Here is an 18,880-nt window from a genome sequence, read left to right as displayed (position 1 = left end):
TATGAAATGGTAGGAATAGCACTCTTTGATGTCTCTTTACCTTTCTCCAACTACCTAACTTCTAATATTCAATCTGCAGGTCACGGGTGAGGTGAATCCTACCCTGGCTATTTCTCAGGACTCTACTTGTTTCCAGGCTAATTGGGCAGTCTTCTTTATCTCCCATGACACTCATGTTGCATGCTTCTACTTGTAACATGTAATGGTAAGTTTGTTTTTTTTTTTGTTTTTTTTTAATCTGGTTTTCACACTAGAATATGAGTTCCTTCCAGATAGGGCTCATAGTGTCCAAATGTTTCCCCTCTGTAATTTTGTTTCCCTTCTTCTTTATTTCCTCTTGGCTTAGCCTGGAGCCTAGCACACATTTGGCTTTTGATAAATAGCTGTCAAATAAGAGAAGACAAAGAAAAGGAAGTCAGGTTTAATGTCAGGTACATCTGACAGAAGTCAAGATGTGAGAAACCTGGCACCTTGTGTTCCATCCTAATCTTGACATTGCCATGGCACAGGGTCTCCTGCAAACTCTGAGGCATGTGCCTTAATTGTCCATGCTGCTCCTAAAGGTGAATGCCTTGTCTTTGATATGACAGGTGTTTTTGACAAATGGCTGCCTCTCATTCCCACCTTCTGAACTATGGAATTGAAAGGAGGTGATGACATTCTCTGAGATTTCCATTACCCCTTCTGGTAGTTGTTTCTCAGGGAAGTGCCTATTCTGTTTTGAGGTTCATGCTCTTTCCTATGCTGAGGTCCTATTCTGCTATCACCTATTGGTCTGTTGGTCACTCTGTATTCATGAGGTCTTTGACTCCTCTCTCACAGTGATTCTAAACTATCTCCCTCCATTAAAAGAAGTCACTGCAATTCCTACAGAGATGATTTTGACTTTTGTTCTGGCCACAACAAACAAGAGGAACTATTTACCGGATCCAAACACACACCTCCTCTAACATCTCAAACTCCATTTTTCCACCATCTGACCAATCATTTTTCTCTATCTTACTGTCACCACCCTCGCTTTCTGACTTACTTGAGCCCCCAGCACCCACCTCCTTTATAAGACAATCTTCTAATATTTGACAGCAGCCATGACTTGCCCTGAAATATCCTCCTTCCTTCGGTTGTTCATCATATGGTGTAACTCCTAGGCTGCTCATCATCTCAGCATTTTTCTTCTGTTCTCTTAGTTTTTGATGTTTCTGTTCAGAGTTTAGAACTCATTGCCAACATATTATTGCAGATGTGATCTGTCTAGGACAGAGTAGTCTAAAGGGTTGTCTCTCTTGATCTCACAAAATGCTCCACTAAGGAGACCAAGATCACATTAAAATGGCTTAGAGCCAAAAGGACTTGTGCTATGTTTAAACAAAATTTGCCTTCATCTTAATAACCTTAAACAGCTATCAAATCAGGTCTTATCCATCCAGACTTCTTATAATAATTTTGAACCTATCCTTTATCTCCTTGAAATGTCAAATTTCACATTTATTTTTAATCAGCAAATATTAATAATTTGGATCTTGATTATATAACACAGCATAAGCTTTCTCTCCTAGCTTTATGTCATTTACAAATCTGTTAGGCATTATTATTCACTTTTATTTGTGTAATGGTAAATAATTAAAAATGTAAGGTCCAAGAATACTATTTTTGGATGACCATATACAGTTCCTTGCACTTCAAGAGTAGAATATTTATCATTATGGTTGAGCATCCTCTTAGTTCCATACTTCCCAAATTGAAGTTAAAAGAAGTTATGGATATTAGAAGTACTCAGAGCTACAAAATATATCTGAGCTATGTTCCAGGCATATCAAATTTGCTCAAAGATTTGAAGAATAAACAAAGTTAACTGGTAAATTATTTGAAATATTACATTTAATTTTAAAGAAACTCATAAATTATAAATTTTAAGATGAGACTTCCACATATTTCTATTTCACATATTTCTAACTTTTATCTTTTTCTTCTTTTTTAAATCTAAAAATAATGTTTACTACTATCTTCTAAGTTCTTTATTGAAATATTTGTGTGACATTAACCTATCTAGACTTTTTAATGCCTTTCTATAAAGATTTCATAAGGAAATTGGTAAATTATACCTAAAAGTCAATATGCAATAAATAGGTTTATAACATTCTATCTTTATAAAAAAAATAAGTAAATAGGATTTAGTTTGGTAGTGCTTACCCTTAAGGAAGTCCTATTGTCATATTTGAAGTATCCCAAACCATGTATTTAGTAATATATTCTACAGTTTATCCAAATATCAACTTTTAGTGTATTAAATTCTGTCAGAATCATTTTCCTTCCTTTTGAAACTTGGAACAATATACCAATCTCATGTACTTGGGTCTTCTATCCAAGTATTTTTCTGGTATTTCTAAATTATAATATTGTGATCATATCTACTGTTTTATTTAATATTCTAAAACAATTATTATTTAGACCTCATTTTAAAGCAGTAAGGCATACGCTTACCATCTCCAAAACCTGCTCCTTATAAACGAGTGGTTTATTTTTTTTAAATAATTTTAACTCTAATTTTTCCAATTTGAAGACAGTTTTTCTTAGATGGAGATAACAAAAGCAAAAAAAAAATTTGAAATTTTCTATTTTCTCTCTATTAGTAGTCAATCTAACATTAGTTTCACCAAGCAGTTAATGCCTCACTTTTTTCTCGCTTCATATATTGTACAAACTTTGTCTCTAGAGCTAAAAGTTTTCTTTAACTTTATTTTGCAACTTCAACTCATCCTTGATTTTAGTCTTTCTGGCATGAATTTAAAAGTTTGGAAAGCTTGTTTTTTGTTTATAACAAAACAAATCTGAATCTTCTTTCTCTGTATATTAAATTAAGTAAGAGCCCAGAGACCTCTACCGAGACCCACACGAACTCTCTTCTCCCCTGTTGTACTGACTATTGTGATTTTATAGTTGGGTTTCTATTTAATAGTTGGGTCTCTATTTTTAGAGCTCACTTGAGTCATATTTTCATACTTTTACTTTTTCTGAGCTATTTTTAATAGTACCCTGCTGATAAGATAAAAATCTGTGATCCTATTTACCTGCAGTTTTTTATAGGCTCCAAGTTGGGAGGGTTACGTCTCTGAAGGAATCCCCTACTTCCAATTTTTTAAAACATATTATTCTTGTGGCTTCCTCTAACTTCAGTCAGATAAAATTTTTACCAAGAGAAGCCTCTATATCATATGTTGTGTTTTTAGTGGAACATCTTAAATTTACAGTCCTGCATTTAAGATTCTTAATTTTATATATATATCCACATATCAAATCTTCTGTCAATTTTTCTTTTATATACTAGATATTTTCTCAAAACCTATTATGTATAATAGGGAAGTTATTGTGTAATAAATCCTCAAATAAAAGTAATTTTCTTATTTTCTTCCATCTGTGGGTTTTACAGGTGGAAGACAAAGGTGTGGGATAAGAGGCATGGTGCTTCCTTAACTCAGTATAGAAGTCTGGGGCTATGAAGAGAAAGAAAGAAAAAGAAAGAAAGAAAGAAAGAAAAAAAGAAAGAAAGAAAGAAAGAAAAAATATTTGTTCCATGGTTTCAAGATACTCATTAATAAATCAGTAGGATTATACTTTTAGATGAATGTGCCTTAAAATATTATGTAGCTACTTTCTGCTTTCCCAGTTTGTATATTTCCTATTACTTCCTTTGACAGAGATTAACTTCAATAATTCAAAATTTTCTTAATCAAAATTATTCCACTGTCTCCATTTAGAATTCTATCATTTTCATATCAATCATGTTCATGACCAATTAATATGAAAAAAATAGGTCATTATAAGCATATGTGTAAGACTGGCATTAAAATTTAAACAGACCTTGTTTAGGCTTCAGAGTGGCATACTTTAATCATTGTCTTCTCCTTAATTACATTCAAATCAACATATATTTATGATGAAGCAAAGCAGTGTGGTAGGTGTGATGGAGGAAACAAAGATAGACGAGTACTTCATGGGATTTTATGATACCAGATCTTGGAGGAGACCTAGTCTCAAAGAGCCTAAATCTAGTAAGGAACACAAAGTTTTGTGGTCAATGGTCCTGGTAAATACATGCTGCTCCTTACAATGGTGATAAGTATGATGAAGTAGTTGGATAAATAGTAATTAATCTTTAAAAAAATCCAAAACTGACTAAAGATAGGAAAAATGTAGAGATGTCTTTCAAAAGAAGTCATTTTACAAAATGACCTTATTTATCTGGTATTACTGGGGATGAACTAGTTCTTATAGGGTGTATTTCCAAACTGTTCAAACTGAGTATCTCTAAGCACTAAAACATTTTTGAGATTAAACATTTTGAAAGAACAGCTTTCTAAAATATATATTTTTCTGACTTCTGAAATTGACCATGACTTTAATCTTTGTTGCTATCTCAGAGTTATTGTTAAAATACTAATATGTTAGCAGCATAGCACGATTATACCCTTAGGAGCTGTTTTATGACACCGAGTTGTTTTTATTGGAAAAGCCCTACACTGATAGGATATTTGAATTAGTATATCTGATTATTTTTTTCTGTCCCTTGTCTGCTAGAAAATGCTCCTTATGGCTTCGGACTGTTGTCGATATGCCTGCCTTGGTAACAACCCATTCATACTGACATATTGAGATTTCCAGTGCAAAGGAAATAAAACTAAATAAAACTAAATCTGATAGCATTTTCCTTAAGAAAAAGAAAATAGTCTCTGGGTGAGTTTTTAAAGGACATCCTTATGAGTAAACTGCAGGGACTTCCTGTTCTCTATTTTGCTGCTCAGAGATTTTATTTATTTACTTTGAATTTCTTTGTTGTATTCTGAATAGCAAAGCTTTCAGTTATATCCCATCTGATTTCGATAGGACTATATAGCACTATAGTATTTTTGCATTTCTAAGTATTTTTTGATGAATATCTTCCAACTGGAGACTAATCTTTAAAAAGAGAATAAATGTCTATGTCCTTGTTATGCCAGAGAAGTCAAGCAAATTTAATAATTTGGAATTTGGCATTAAGGAATGTCAATCACAAATTCCACCATGGCAAATGCTATGTATCTACTTGCTGAGAAGGAAATAACATTTACTCATTATATTTTTATTAAATGAGTATGTATTTTGCTATATTGAGGTCAAGATCAAAGACAGAAATTCTTAGCATTCCTGCATCAGACTTACTAAATTTCTAGAGGAAGAGAATAGTTCAGAAAATGCAAACATGTAACATTCTGAATCTATTACAACTCAAAGAGCTCTCTGTATAATTGACCAATGAAGCACCTCGAGAGAAATACTGTAGCATTTAGAATATACCTCCATATTCTGAGCAAATGGATCCTTTGGATCACACAACGTTGAAGATATTCGATGGTTGCCACGGAAACATCGCTGACTTATGTTCTGGGGGACTGGAAATGTCTGCCGGATGATTGTTAACCTTCCAATTGATCTTCTTACAAGTTCCTGAACATCCACATCATTTATTTCCTATAAGATAAGAAATGGAATTATTAGAAATGCTTTAATATGGTAACAGAAACAGAAAACTATTAATGAGTTGTTATTTGTAAATGTAAAGGAATTCGTGACTATAATGCATTTGCTTAGTGCTTAGGACACATCCAGATGAAAACAATAATACATGTTAATTAAAATGATCAGCTCATTTATAGGTGTTGTTTGTGCTTTATATTATATACATTACTGCCTAAATAATTCTAAATGGAACAACTGCTTAAATCCACCTTATCTGTAGTAATTTTCTAATATACTATGTTGAACATTGGAAAAATATTTGTCTAAACATTGAAAAAGGTCATAAAATCAGTGGGTTTCAAGGTACTTTGAGTATCCAGAAGATAGTTGCAATGTAAGAGGAATATATATTTTTCTTAGAAATGAAAAATGGAGTTTTCAAATAAAGCAAGTAAAGAAAACAAGAGGACATTTAAAAAAATGTTTCTCAATTATTTCTTAGAACTGGTATTAATTCATACATTTCTCTTGGTAAAGAACAGATTAAACAAAGTGTTCATAAAGATGGAACATTTTTTATTATACAATGTGAACCAGAATAGATGAATGGAAAAAAAAACAATATTCTTTATCCAAATTGATATTATCTTGCACATGAGTATTTGTCAAAGTCAAGGAACATATTTTCTACTTTCTTCACCCCCTCCCACCTTCCAACTTCAGACTTAAATTTTAAGACTTGGATCAATCATGGAAGTAGAAATAATAAAAATGAAATAATATTTTTATACTATAACATCTATTCTAACTGGAATTAGAATAGAAATGATAAGAATAAATTTTAGTTTTAAGGCAGTCTTTACTAAAGCAGTTTGTGCTTCATAGTGTCCATTTGGAGTGTTTTAAACCAACAAAGCCTTGCAATTAACATATTATTGGTTTCAATAGATTCTTATGGCGGCAGAAATAAGATTTGACACAAGATAAATTTTGGACTGTGGTGAGCGTTTCTTGATTTTGATCTGAAGAATTATTAAAGAATAATGAAAAAGAAAAAGACTATTTATAGGTGTAAATTGTCTTCTTTTCCTTTCTAGATTAATTACATATTATTCTTATTTAAAGCATATATTAGTTTCAAAATTCATTATTTTATATCTTCACAAAAATAGAGATTTTCTGGAAATAAAATAATACCTGTCAGCTGTATGCAGTATAATATTCTGGATTTCTGGTCAATTGATCCCTAATGTACCATAAAAAATGATTTTTCTCATTTAAAATGCTGTCTTTTCCCTTTAGTCTATGTCCTTTCCCTAGCCCACCAGAAACACTATCTGGCAAAAAGCAAATCACTTTTTAATTCTCTATTATCTATTCACAAAGCAGAATTAAACAGTATCTCATCAACTTCCATTTTAAGACTGAAATTTAACCAGAAACATTTTAAAAGTAACTAATATTGCTTTTCAGTGTCTTTACTTTTTTTTTTTTTAATTCCATGTTGTGCAGACAGGAATTTTCATTTAAAAGACAGTGAGAGATTCTACCACCTTTTTCATAATGTTAATTAAGTTTTGTTATATATGTGATCTTTTGTTCTTTAGTAATACTAAGATACAGCAACATTTTGTAAAACAGCATCATTTCTACCTGCCCCACATATGATGAACTATAAATCAGCATATTAGTATAAAAACTTATATTAAGTCTCTGCTTATAGTTGACAAACATTAAGCACTTCACCTATTGTCTCATTTTCTACTAAAAACTGCATTCTGAATCAGATACTGTGATTCTTACTTCATAAATAAAGAACCAGAGAAATTCCAAGTTCTTCATTCAAAATATTCTTTATTCATGGTATGAATTTATAAATGTCATCAAAAGAAACACTCTCTAAAGTAATTATACAAGATATGCACATTTCCTTATGTGAAATATTTAGATTAATATTCATGAATGATAGAAATTAAAACTATAAAGATATATTATTCTGGTATTAAAGACATTAATGATTCTATAAGGAATAATAAAGTAATCTATCATGAGCCAAAGTCTTTAAGTGGACTATTTTCAAGCCCGCAAAAAGGGATGATTTTGAAAGCTGAAGTTCTCAGGTGTCTAAGCAACTAAGCTATATCTGAGGAAATGTCAATTTAAATCGAATATATTTTGCCTATTATTATTTGGGAAAGGGAAAAGGAAGTAATTTTCTGGGAGGAAAGAATCTGCCATTCTGAATGAAGTTAACAGACAGTGTGTCTCAAAAAATTCACTTGCAGTTTTAGTTTTGACACCTGATCTCAAAAATAGTTTGATAGCGATATGAAAACTTGATTAGGCAGCTATTTTATATTTACAGAACTTTACTTCTACATTTCAAAAAGTGCATTTCAAGAGAGGCAGATGTAATGCTATGTAAACACTGAAAGTCAAATGAATATTTACTCTATTTTAAAGATACACTTTTAAATGAAAAAAAATCCATAAGTAAACTACTATAATAAAATATGAAACTATTGTATAATCTATTCGAATCTACATTGTTCTAAGACTCTGAACTTTAAAAAATGTGCGAACCATCAGATTTTTTAAAAATCTAGAACCAGTTCAAACACTCATTCTCCCAAGCCTACAGTACCACCAAATTATGCTAATCTCTATAAAGATATACAGAAATTTTCTCAGTTTTAAAGAATTTAAAGAGGTTGAATAACAAAATTGTTTGTTCTTTTTGTATTCTCTATATGAATAAGTATATTTCTGAATTAAGAATTAATAATGTAATAAAAGTGGAAAAATGTTTTATTTATTTATTTTTAAAGATTTTATTTATTTATTTGACAGAGAGAAATCACAAGTAAGCAAAGAGGCAGGCAGAGGAGGAAGCAGGCTCCCCGCGGAGCAGAGAGCCTGATGCGGGGCTTCATACCAGGACCCTAGGATCATGACCTGAGCCGAAGGCAGAGGCTTTATTTAACACACTGAGCCACCCAGGCGCCCCGAAAAAAGGTTTTATTATATCTAACATATTTAGATATAATAAAACATATATATACACAGATATATTTGAATGTATATTTGAATGTATATGTGTTTGTGTGTGTGTGTGTGTGTGTGTGTGTGTACACACACTTCTTTAGGAATGAGGCATACAGTCTTTTTTTTTTCCCAAAAAATAACTTACACAGATAATAAAAAATTATTAATAGTCAAGTCAAAATATTCCTATTCCCTTTGCTGTAAGAGTTTGGTACAAGGTGAACCCTGAACTGTGTAAGAGAGAAGAGGAAAGCTAAAAGTCTGTTACAACTCCATCCAGAAACAGCCACTTCCCAGAACAAATCTTTTAGGAGAATTCAGTCACTCCCAAATCTTTGTGGTGTATCAGCATAGGTTTAAAATAATAAATTCCAGGGAAGGAAAGACTCTCAAAATCCATTAGATCAGATACCCATCTATACTGTATAAACTATTTTGGAAGAGACTTCCTTCTTTTCCCTTTTTTTTTCTTTTTTTAAATCTCAGCATCTAACAAAGTTTCTGTCTCATCATAGGTATTTGCTAAATGTTGATAATTTAAAAATGAATGAACAAATGAAGTAATGGCAGGACTTCACCAAACTATCTCCTAAAGATAGATACCTGAAATTTTAAGTGTAGCAACTGGGATGCTGTCATAACTTCAACACTAACAAATAAGCCAGATTTTAGTAATGTCATTAAGCAGTATACTATATGGCGTAGTTTGAAAAAATTATATTTTTTTGTTGTTGCTTTTGCTAATGTTTATATTCTTCATGCTTTAGCAAAGATGAACCTTTCACGCTTCCACAGAATTTAACATTAATGTGAAATAATTACACAAACATAATGTTGAAATATGGAACAAAACCAACTGTAGGCTATATACCAGCAGGAAATGTAGCAGAATGGTAACTTTCTGCTTGAGAGATTAGTAGTGAGCAGTTCAATTAATCACTAAACTAGGAAAAATGAACAACCTCCTTTACACATACAGGCTTTTAAAATCTAAACAACAACTTCTTTTTAACTGCAATACTGAATTGCAGCAATTACCTTAAATTATTTAAACAAGAAGTCAGGGCACCAAAGGTCAGGTTCAGTGTTATCAAATGATAGAGGGTGCTTATAGCATGATGTTTCCTGCATCTCTAGACAATGCATATCTTTCTATCCGAATTTCTAACTTTTGTAATACTTAAATAAAGTGTGAGGCCATCTGTTTCATGACCCTAGGGGGATGACAATACTTACATGGAAAGGCTGTTCTGAGCTAGAGTCACTGATTGCAGGAAGAAGATAAATAGCATTACCAACTACTAACATATGATTGATTATACCATATGAGGTAACACAGCCTCTCATTATTATAGCACACTTATTGCAAATGAAAAAAATATATTGTTTTCAAGTTCGTACATCAATTTGTATCATGATGCACAGTACCAACTTTGATTTATAGCACCTCTTTAAGAAACTATTGGTGCAATAGATTAAATAAATGTTTGCAACCCATTTTAAAATTAGCAACAAAATAGTAGCTATGCAAACCAATCTAGACAGATTCATGTTTTCTACATTCAGTCAAATGGGCATTTGCATAGTTAGAGTTTTGTTGTTGTTGTTACTACTTCTAGAGTTTGTTAACTTCTTAGCAAATTTGAGAAATAGATGTTTCTTCTTTTATGGAAACTAGGATAATTTTAATTCATTCATTATAAATTTGTATAAGCAACTCATAAACAAAGTAAAGGTACTGAGAGTTAAGTTTCCAAAGGCATATTTTGTATCTCAGAGAAAACGAGGTAACTAAATGGAATCACTTAGAAGATGTTGACTGCAGATATATGGATAATGATGATTTTTCCTAGGAATGAAAGTACAGAAAACATGTTTGAACCTAGTTTAGGTAAAAATAATAACAAATATAAACTGTGGGCTGTGAACATCAGATTTTTCAGAAGCTAGGTGGTATTGACCTGCCCCAAAGAAATGACAGCTCTGTTCAAGGACTAGTAAGAAGGACTGCATGTAAAAAGGACACAAGGTTTTTAGTAGTGGTAAAGGTGAAGTTATAAAGTTATGACAGCTTACAGTAGAAAATCCAAGTGTGAAGGAGGAAAAAAAGAATTGTGGTCTCCTATACTCCTAACATTTAGTGATTTATTTGCTGGTTAAATTGCTTTGTTTGTGTGGATGTTTTATTTACAAAATAGTGGCCCAACTTGCTGAATATACATTTAAAGACATTTTCCTTCTAATATTTTATTAAATTAACTTAAATGTAAGTTTAAAAAGACTCTTAATGTTTATGAAATCTATACTAAAATAGAAATTGTTATTATTTCCTTAATATTTGTCACTAATGAAATACACTCTAGTCTCCTCAGGCTTCCTCTGTATGATATGAAGGAATGATTTCTCCCATAGCACAAACAGATACAGAAGCAGTAGACAGATGACTCCTGGTGTTCCAGGATCTCTACGTGGGTTCACACTTTTAAGATTCAGGCATGTTGTTAGAAGTTTAATTGGATATGGGGGGAAAAGTAATTAATGGGTCCCCTATGTAATATTATCAAAGAAGAGAATGGAATGGACATTTTTGTTTAATAATTCTAAGTATTAATTGGTTTAATTAATCTTTAGTCAACCAGTACCAAAAGATTGGGATCATTCTTGCATATTTTCAGTGCTCTGAAGCTAGAACCCAATCACAAGAGGAAAGGTGGGGAAAAACTCAAATACATGGAGGCTAAAGTGCATCTTACTAAAGAATGAATGGGTTAATTAGGAAATTAAAAAAGAATTGAAAAAACTCATGGAAACAAATGAAAATGAAAACACAAAGGTTCAAAATATTTGGGACACAGCAAAGGCAGTCCTGAAAAGAAAGTATATAGCGATACAAGCCTTTCTCAAGAAACGAGAAAGGTCTCAAGTACACAACCTAACCCTACACCTAAAGAAGCTGGAGAAAGAACATCAAAGAAAGCCTAAACCCACCAGGAGAAGAGAAATCATAAAGATCAGAGCAGAAATTAATGATATAGAAACCAAAAGAATAGTAGAACAAATCAATGAAACTAGGAGCTGGTTCTTTGAAAGAATTAATAAGATTGATAAATCCCTGGCCAGACTTATCAGAAAAAAAGGAGAAAGGACCTAAATAAATAAAATCATGAATGAAAGAGAAGAGATCACAACCAACACCAAATACAAACAATTATGAAAACATATTGTGAGCAACTATATGCCAGCAAATTTGACAATCTGGAAGAAATGGATGCATTCCTAGAGACATATAAACTACCACAACTGAACCAGGAAGAAATAGAAAACCTGAACAGAACCATAGCCACTGAGGAGATTGAAACAGTCATCAAAAATCTCCCAACAAAGAAGAGCCCAGGGCCAGACAGCTTCCCAGGGGAATTCTACCAAACACTAAAGAAGAATTAATACCTGTTCTCCAGAAACTGTTCCAAAAAATAGATATGGAAGGAGAACTTCAAAACTCATTTCATAAGGGCAGCATTACCTTGATCCCAAAACAGACAAAGACCCCCCCAAACAGGAGAATTACAGACCAATATCCTTGATGAACATGGATTTGAAAATTCCCACCAAAATACTAGCCAATAGGATCAAACAGTACATTAAAAAAATTACTCACCACAACCAAGTGAGATTTATTCCTGGGCTGCAAGGTTGGTTCAACACCCACAAATAAATCAATGTGATACAGTACATTAATCAAAGAAAGAATAAAAACCATATGAAACTCTGAATAGATGCTGAAAAAGCACTTGACAAAGTACAGCATCATTTCTTGATCAAAACTCTTTACAGTATAGGCATAGAGGGTACATACTTCAAAACCATCAAAGCCATCTATGAAAAACCCACAGCAAATATCATTCTTAATGGGGAAAAAATGAGAAGTTTTCCCCTAAAGTCAGGAACATGGCAGGGATGCCCACTATCACCACTGTTATTCAACATATTACTAGAAGTCCTAGCCTCGGCAATCAGACAACAAAAAGAAATAAAAGGCATCTGAATCAGCAAAGAAAAAGTCAAACTCTCACTCTTTGCAGACAATATGATACTTTATGTGGAAAACCCAAAAGACTCCACTCCAAAACTGCCAGAACTCATACCGGAATTCAGTAGTCAGGATATAAAATCAATTCACAGAAATCAGTTGCATTTCTATATACCAACAGCAAGACAGAAGAAAGAGAAATTAAGGAGTTGATCTCATTTACAAATGCATCCAAAACCATAAGATACCTAACCAAAGATACAAAGAATGTGTACTCAGAAAACTATAAAGTACTCATGAAAGAAATTGAGGAAGGCACAAAAAAATGGAAAAACATTCCATGCTCATAGATTAGAAGAACATATATTATGAAAATGTCTATACTCCCTAAAGCAATCTACACATTTAATGCAATTCTTAACAAAATACCATCAATTTTTTTCAAAGAAATAGAACAAATAATTCTAAAATTTATATGAAACCAAAAAAGACCCCAAATAGCCAGAGGAATGTTGAAAAATAAAGTCAGTATTGGTGGCCTCACAAGTCTAGGCTTTAAGCTCTATTACAAAGTGGTAATCATGAAGACAGTATGGTACTGGTACAAAAACAGAAACATGGATCAATGGAACAAAATAGCCCAGAAATGGACCCTCAACTCCATGGTCAACTAGTCTTTCACAAAGCAGGAAAGAATCTCCAATGGAAAAAAGATAGCATCTTCAACAAATGGTGTTGTGAAAATTGGACAGCCACGTGCAGAAGGATGAAACTAGACCATTTCTTTATACCACACAGAAAAGTAGACTAACATGGATGAAAGACCTCAGCTTGCAACAGAAAGCTCTCAAAATCCTTGAGGAGAGCACAGGAAGCAACCTCTTCGACCTCAGCCACAGCAACTTCTTCCTAGGAACATCACCAAAGGCAAGGAAAGCAAGGGCAAATATGAACTATTGGGACTTCATCAGGATCAAAAGCTTTTGCACGGCAAAGGGAACAGTCAACAAAATCAAGACAACTTACAGAATGGGAGAAGGTATTCAAAAACGACATATCAGATAAAGGGCTAATATTCAAGTATCTATAAAGAACTTATCAAACTTAATACCCAAAGAACAAATAATCTAATCAAGAAATGGGCAGAGGACATGGACAGACATTTCCGCAAAGAAGACATCCAGGTGGCCAACAGATACATGAAAAAGTGCTCCACATCATTTGGCATCAGGGAAATACAACTCAAAACCACAATGAGATACCACCTCACACCAGTCAGAATGGCTAAAATTAACAAGTCAGCAAATGACAGATGTTGGTGAGAATGCGGAGAAAGGGGAACCCTCCTGCACTGTTGGTGGAAATGGAAGCTGGTGCAGTCACTCTGGAATTAGTAGGGAGGTTCCTCAAAAAGTTGAAAATAGAGCTACCCTATGACCCACCAATCGCACTACTGGGTACTTATCCTAAAGATACAAACGTAGTGATCCGAAGGGGCACATGCACCCAAATATTATAGCAGCAATGTCCACAACAGCCAAACTATGGAATAGAATCTAGATGTCCATCAACAGATGAATGTATAAAGAAGATGTGGTATATATATACAATGGAATACTATGCAGCCATCCAAAGAAATGAAACTTTGCCATTTGCAATGATGTGGATGGAACTAGAGGGTATTATACTGAGAGAAATAAATCAATCAGAGAAAGACAGCTATCATATAATCTCTCTGATATGAGGAATATGAGAGGCAGGGAGGGGGGATTGTGGGGCAGAGGAATGAAAAAATGAAACAAGATGGGATCTGGAGGGAGACAAACCATAATAGACTCTTAATCTCACAAAACAACTGAGGGTTGCTGGGGGGTGGGGGTTGGGATAGGGTTGTTGGGTTATGGACATTGGGGAGGGTATATGCTATGGTGAGTGCTATGAAATATGTAAGCCTGATCATTCACAGACCTGTACCCCTGGAGCAAATAATATATTATATTTTAATAAAAATAATTTTAAAAATAGGATTGTGCTATCTGCAACAACATAGATGAACCTAGAGGGTATTATGCTAAGTGAAATATGTCAGACTGATAAAGACCATATAATTTCATTCAAATTTGGCATCTAAAACAAAACAAACATCAAATGAATAAGCAAAAAAATAAAAGGCAGTATCAGACCTATAGAGAAGAAACTAATGGTTGCCAGAGGGATGGGGGTTGGGGAGATGGGCAAAATGGGTGAAGGGGAAAGGAAGGTACAGATTTCTAGTTACGGAATGGATAAATCATGAGATTAAAAGGGATGTTATAAGAAATATAGTCAATTATATTATAACAGTGCTGTAAGATAACAAAAGATAGCTAAACTTGCAGTGAGCATAACATATTTGTTGAATCACTGTATCATACAGTTGAAACTAATGCAATATTGTGCATCAACTAAGTTTAAATGAATACATAAATAGATAAGTTAATTAATTAATAGGTAGTATAGGAATATTCTGAATTCACCTTCTCACTTGGACACATTGAATCAACAGCTGCATATGGAACAATCCCTTCTGAAAAATTACTGGAAATCAGCTGAGCAGCTACCCCACAACAAAAAATTAAAGAGCTTTATCAATACGGGTAGGAGAGGCAGAGACGTGTTCTTGCCAAAAAGCCCACCCCCAGCATAGTGACACACAGTTGAGAGGAATCTCACAAATACAGAGCTTGTCTCTGAGAAGCAAGGGGTCTATGCCCCACCTCAGGCATCCCAATTCTTAGGACCTACAATGGAGAGATAAGCCCCCAAAGTGTCTGGCTTTGGGAACCAATGGGGCTTACATCTAGGAGCCCCAAAGGGCTGTAGGGAACTGAGCTTCCATTTTTTAAAGGGTGTACACACAGACTCATTCACCTCAGGACCAAGTGCAAAAGCAGCAGTTTGAAAATCATCTAGAGTATATTCGAAAGAAATTCATTTGCTAATCTTAATGCATCGGCCAGAAGGGCAGGGGCCTGTTGGCCTCTCTCTGGAGATGAAGGTGCTGGTGGCCACCATTTTTGCAATGTCACTTTTCCTTGCTAGTGCTGTCAGGTGTGTCTCAGCCCTTCACTCTCCTGTGGTCCCACTAAAGCCGGCAGGCATGCCTTACCCTCACATTAACCTGTGGCCCTGTTAAAATCAGCAAATACACATAGTCCACACACGAGACACCCTCTGAGCAGTTGGCTCTGAGGTCCAGGGGGTGTTGCATTCCTGGGCCCCATGGGATTGAAACAATCAGAGAGACAGTTCTTGGCAGGTTACCATCCCCAGGTCATAGCACAGAGAATAGACTGAAACACCTACATCTTCCTGTGAAGAAAGCCTATTTTACTTGTCCTGGAACTTCAGTCAGAAAGGCAGGTTTCAGGATTGCCACATACCCAGAGGCTACATGGGCCAAATGTTGCCATCTTTGTGCTCTCCCTTGCTTCACTACAGCTTGTCAGTACCTTCAAGAAAGGAGCTTATACATTTGTCTGAAACCCTAAATTTTACAGTTGTCAGCAAGGGAACCCCTCTACATGGACTGGTCTGGATGCCAGCAGGGCTTACAATTGTGGTCCTACAGAACTGTATGGATTTTCATCCTTTAAAAAGTGGTGCCTGAGCATCTGGCATCGAATAAGCATGAAACTAGGTGCTAATTTGGATTCCTCCCTTTGGAACAGTGGCAGAGTTTGGCACAACTTCAATCAACTGGGACTGATGAAGAATAAATCAGGTTGCTTAGACAATCACAAAGGTTTCACAGGCAACTAAGAGCTAGGGCAGAGTTGAATGACAGTTCATCTTCTACACAAATTCACTCATGCAAGACTGGGAGAGAAAGCTATACAATACATAGTAATAAGCATGGTCAAGCAAAATGAAGAAACAGAGGAATATATGCCAAACAAAAGAATATCACAAAACCCCAGAAAAAAAACCTTAATGAAACAGAGATATTTCATTTACTTGATAAAGAGTTCAAGGTGATGGTCATAAAGATGCTCACCAAACTCAGGAGAAGATAAATAAAAACTGAGAACTTCAAAGAGAGATAAAAAATATAAGAAAATACCAACAGAAGTCATAGAGCTGAAGAACAGAATAATTCAACTGAAAAATACACTGGAAAGCTTCAACAGCACACTAGATAAAAAAGAGGAAAGGATCAGTTATCCTGAAGATAAGGCAGAAGAACTCATGCAGTCAGAGCAGCAAAAAGAAAACCAATCAAAAACTAAAGATAACTTAAGGAACCTATAAAATAAAATCAAACTGAACAAATTTGCATCAGAGAAGACCCAAAAGGAGAAGGAGTGAGAAAGGGACAAAAAAACTTATTTGAAGAAATAATGGCTGAAAAATTCCCTAACCTGGGGCAGGAAATAGACATTCAGATCCAATTAGTCCGGAAAGTCAAAAAAGAAGAGGAACCCAAAGACAGCCACAACAAGACAACTTATAATTAAATTTCAAAACATAAAGCTAATAAGAGAACCTTAAAAAAACAGAGAAAAAGAACTTATTACATTTAAGGGAATGAACAAATGAAAATGGAACTGTAACATACCAAAATCTATGGGTTGCTGCAAAAACAGAAGGAGAAATTAAGAAAATAATCCCACTCACAACTGCTTAAAAAGAAGGAAATATCAAGAAACAAATTTAACTGTGGAAGTGAAAGACCTGTATACTCCAAACTATAAGATATGGAAAACATAAATTGAAAAAGCACAACTAAGTGAAAATGTATTTTATGCTGATGTACTGGAAGAATTAATATTGTTAAAATGTCCATATTACCCAAGGCAATCTATAAAATCCTTGCAATCCCTATCAAAATCCCAATGGCATTTTCACATAAATAGAACAAACAGTCCTAAAATTTTGTATGGAAACACAAAGGATCCTGAATAGCCAAAACAACCTTGAAAAAGAAGAACAAACTTGGAGACATCATACTTTCCAATTTCAAACTATATTCCAAAGCAACAGTAGTTAAAACAATGTGGTACTTGCATAAAAACAAACACATAAATCAGTGGAACACATTAGATAGCCCAGAAAGAAACCCAGGTATTTATGGTCAGTGAGTTAATTTAGAACAAAGAGCCCAGACTATCCAACAGACAAGACAGTCCAAAATAAATGGTGTTGGGAAAATTGGACAGCCATACAAAAGAATGAAATTAGAGTCTTATACCATGCACAAGAATTAACTTAAAATTGGTTAAAGATTTGAATGTAAGACCTAAAACCATTAAGATCCTCTAAGAAAACAAGTTGGAAAGCTTTTATTTTTTTCAATTTTTTAAAACTACTTAAGAAAAAATGTTTATTATAAAATTTTGAAAATATACAAAAGTAGAGGGAAATAATGAGCCCCATACATCTATCTTTCAGCTTAGAAACTACCTATATTCTTTTTTGTTTTTGTTTTTATTTTAATTTTATTTTATTTGCATATAATGTATTATTTGCCCCAACAGGTCTGTGAATCATCAGTCTTACACCATTCACAGCACTCACCATAGCACATACCCTCTCCAATGTCCATAGCCCAACCACCCTATCCCTCCCCACAAACCCCCCAGCAGCTGTCAGTTTGTTTTCTGAGATTGAGTCTCTTATGGTTTTTCTTCCTCCCTAGTTCCATCTTGTTTCATTTATATATACAAAGGAATACTACCGGAGCCATCAAAAAACTGAAATTTTGCCATTTGCAATGATGTGGATGGAATTAGAGGGTATTATGTTAAGTGAAATAAGTCAATCAGAGAAAGCAATTACCATATGATATCTCTGATATGAGAAATTTGAGAGGCAGGCCTGGGGCTCGTCAGGGGTAGGGAGGGAAAAAAGGGTGGAAAGCTTTCAGATATAAGTCTTGGTCATGACTTTGGATTTGACTCCAAGACTAGGGCAACAAAATCAAAAAACTAAGAAGTTAGGACTACTTTGAACTAAAAACAAAAACAAAACAAAACAAACAAAACTTCTGCACAGTGAAGGAAACCATCAACAAAATAAAAAAAGCAACCTTTTGAATGGGAGGAAGTATTTGAAAATCATATATCTAATAAGGGGTTAATAGCCAAAATATGTAAAGAGGGACACCTGTGTGGCTCAGTCAGTTAAGTGTTGGACTCTTGTTTTCAGCTCAGGTCATGATCTCCTGGGTGTGAGATGGAACCCTGTTGCCAGTCTCTGCACTCAGTGGGGAGTCTGCTTGAAGATACTCTCCCTCTGCTCCTTCCCCTACTCAGGCTCCCCCACAAAAATAAA

General features: G+C 34.2%; 1 protein-coding gene across 5 annotated transcripts in view; it reads right to left on the bottom strand.

The window, feature by feature from the left end:
* Positions 1-18,880, bottom strand: part of GRID2 (glutamate ionotropic receptor delta type subunit 2) — a 1,491,890-nt gene that overhangs the window by 563,871 nt on the left and 909,139 nt on the right. For all 5 annotated transcript variants that reach the window (XM_032332901.1, XM_032332902.1, XM_032332903.1 and 2 more), the window contains one exon: positions 5,332-5,505. In XM_032332901.1, the coding sequence (XP_032188792.1) occupies positions 5,332-5,505 (174 nt within the window). The remainder of the gene's footprint in view (positions 1-5,331; positions 5,506-18,880) is intronic.

The sequence above is a fragment of the Mustela erminea genome, chromosome 2 (assembly GCF_009829155.1).
Source record: "Mustela erminea isolate mMusErm1 chromosome 2, mMusErm1.Pri, whole genome shotgun sequence".
NCBI classification, from domain to species: domain Eukaryota; kingdom Metazoa; phylum Chordata; class Mammalia; order Carnivora; family Mustelidae; genus Mustela; species Mustela erminea.
Note: the sequence above shows the minus strand (reverse complement) of the source record. Positions and strands in the feature narration are given on the sequence as shown.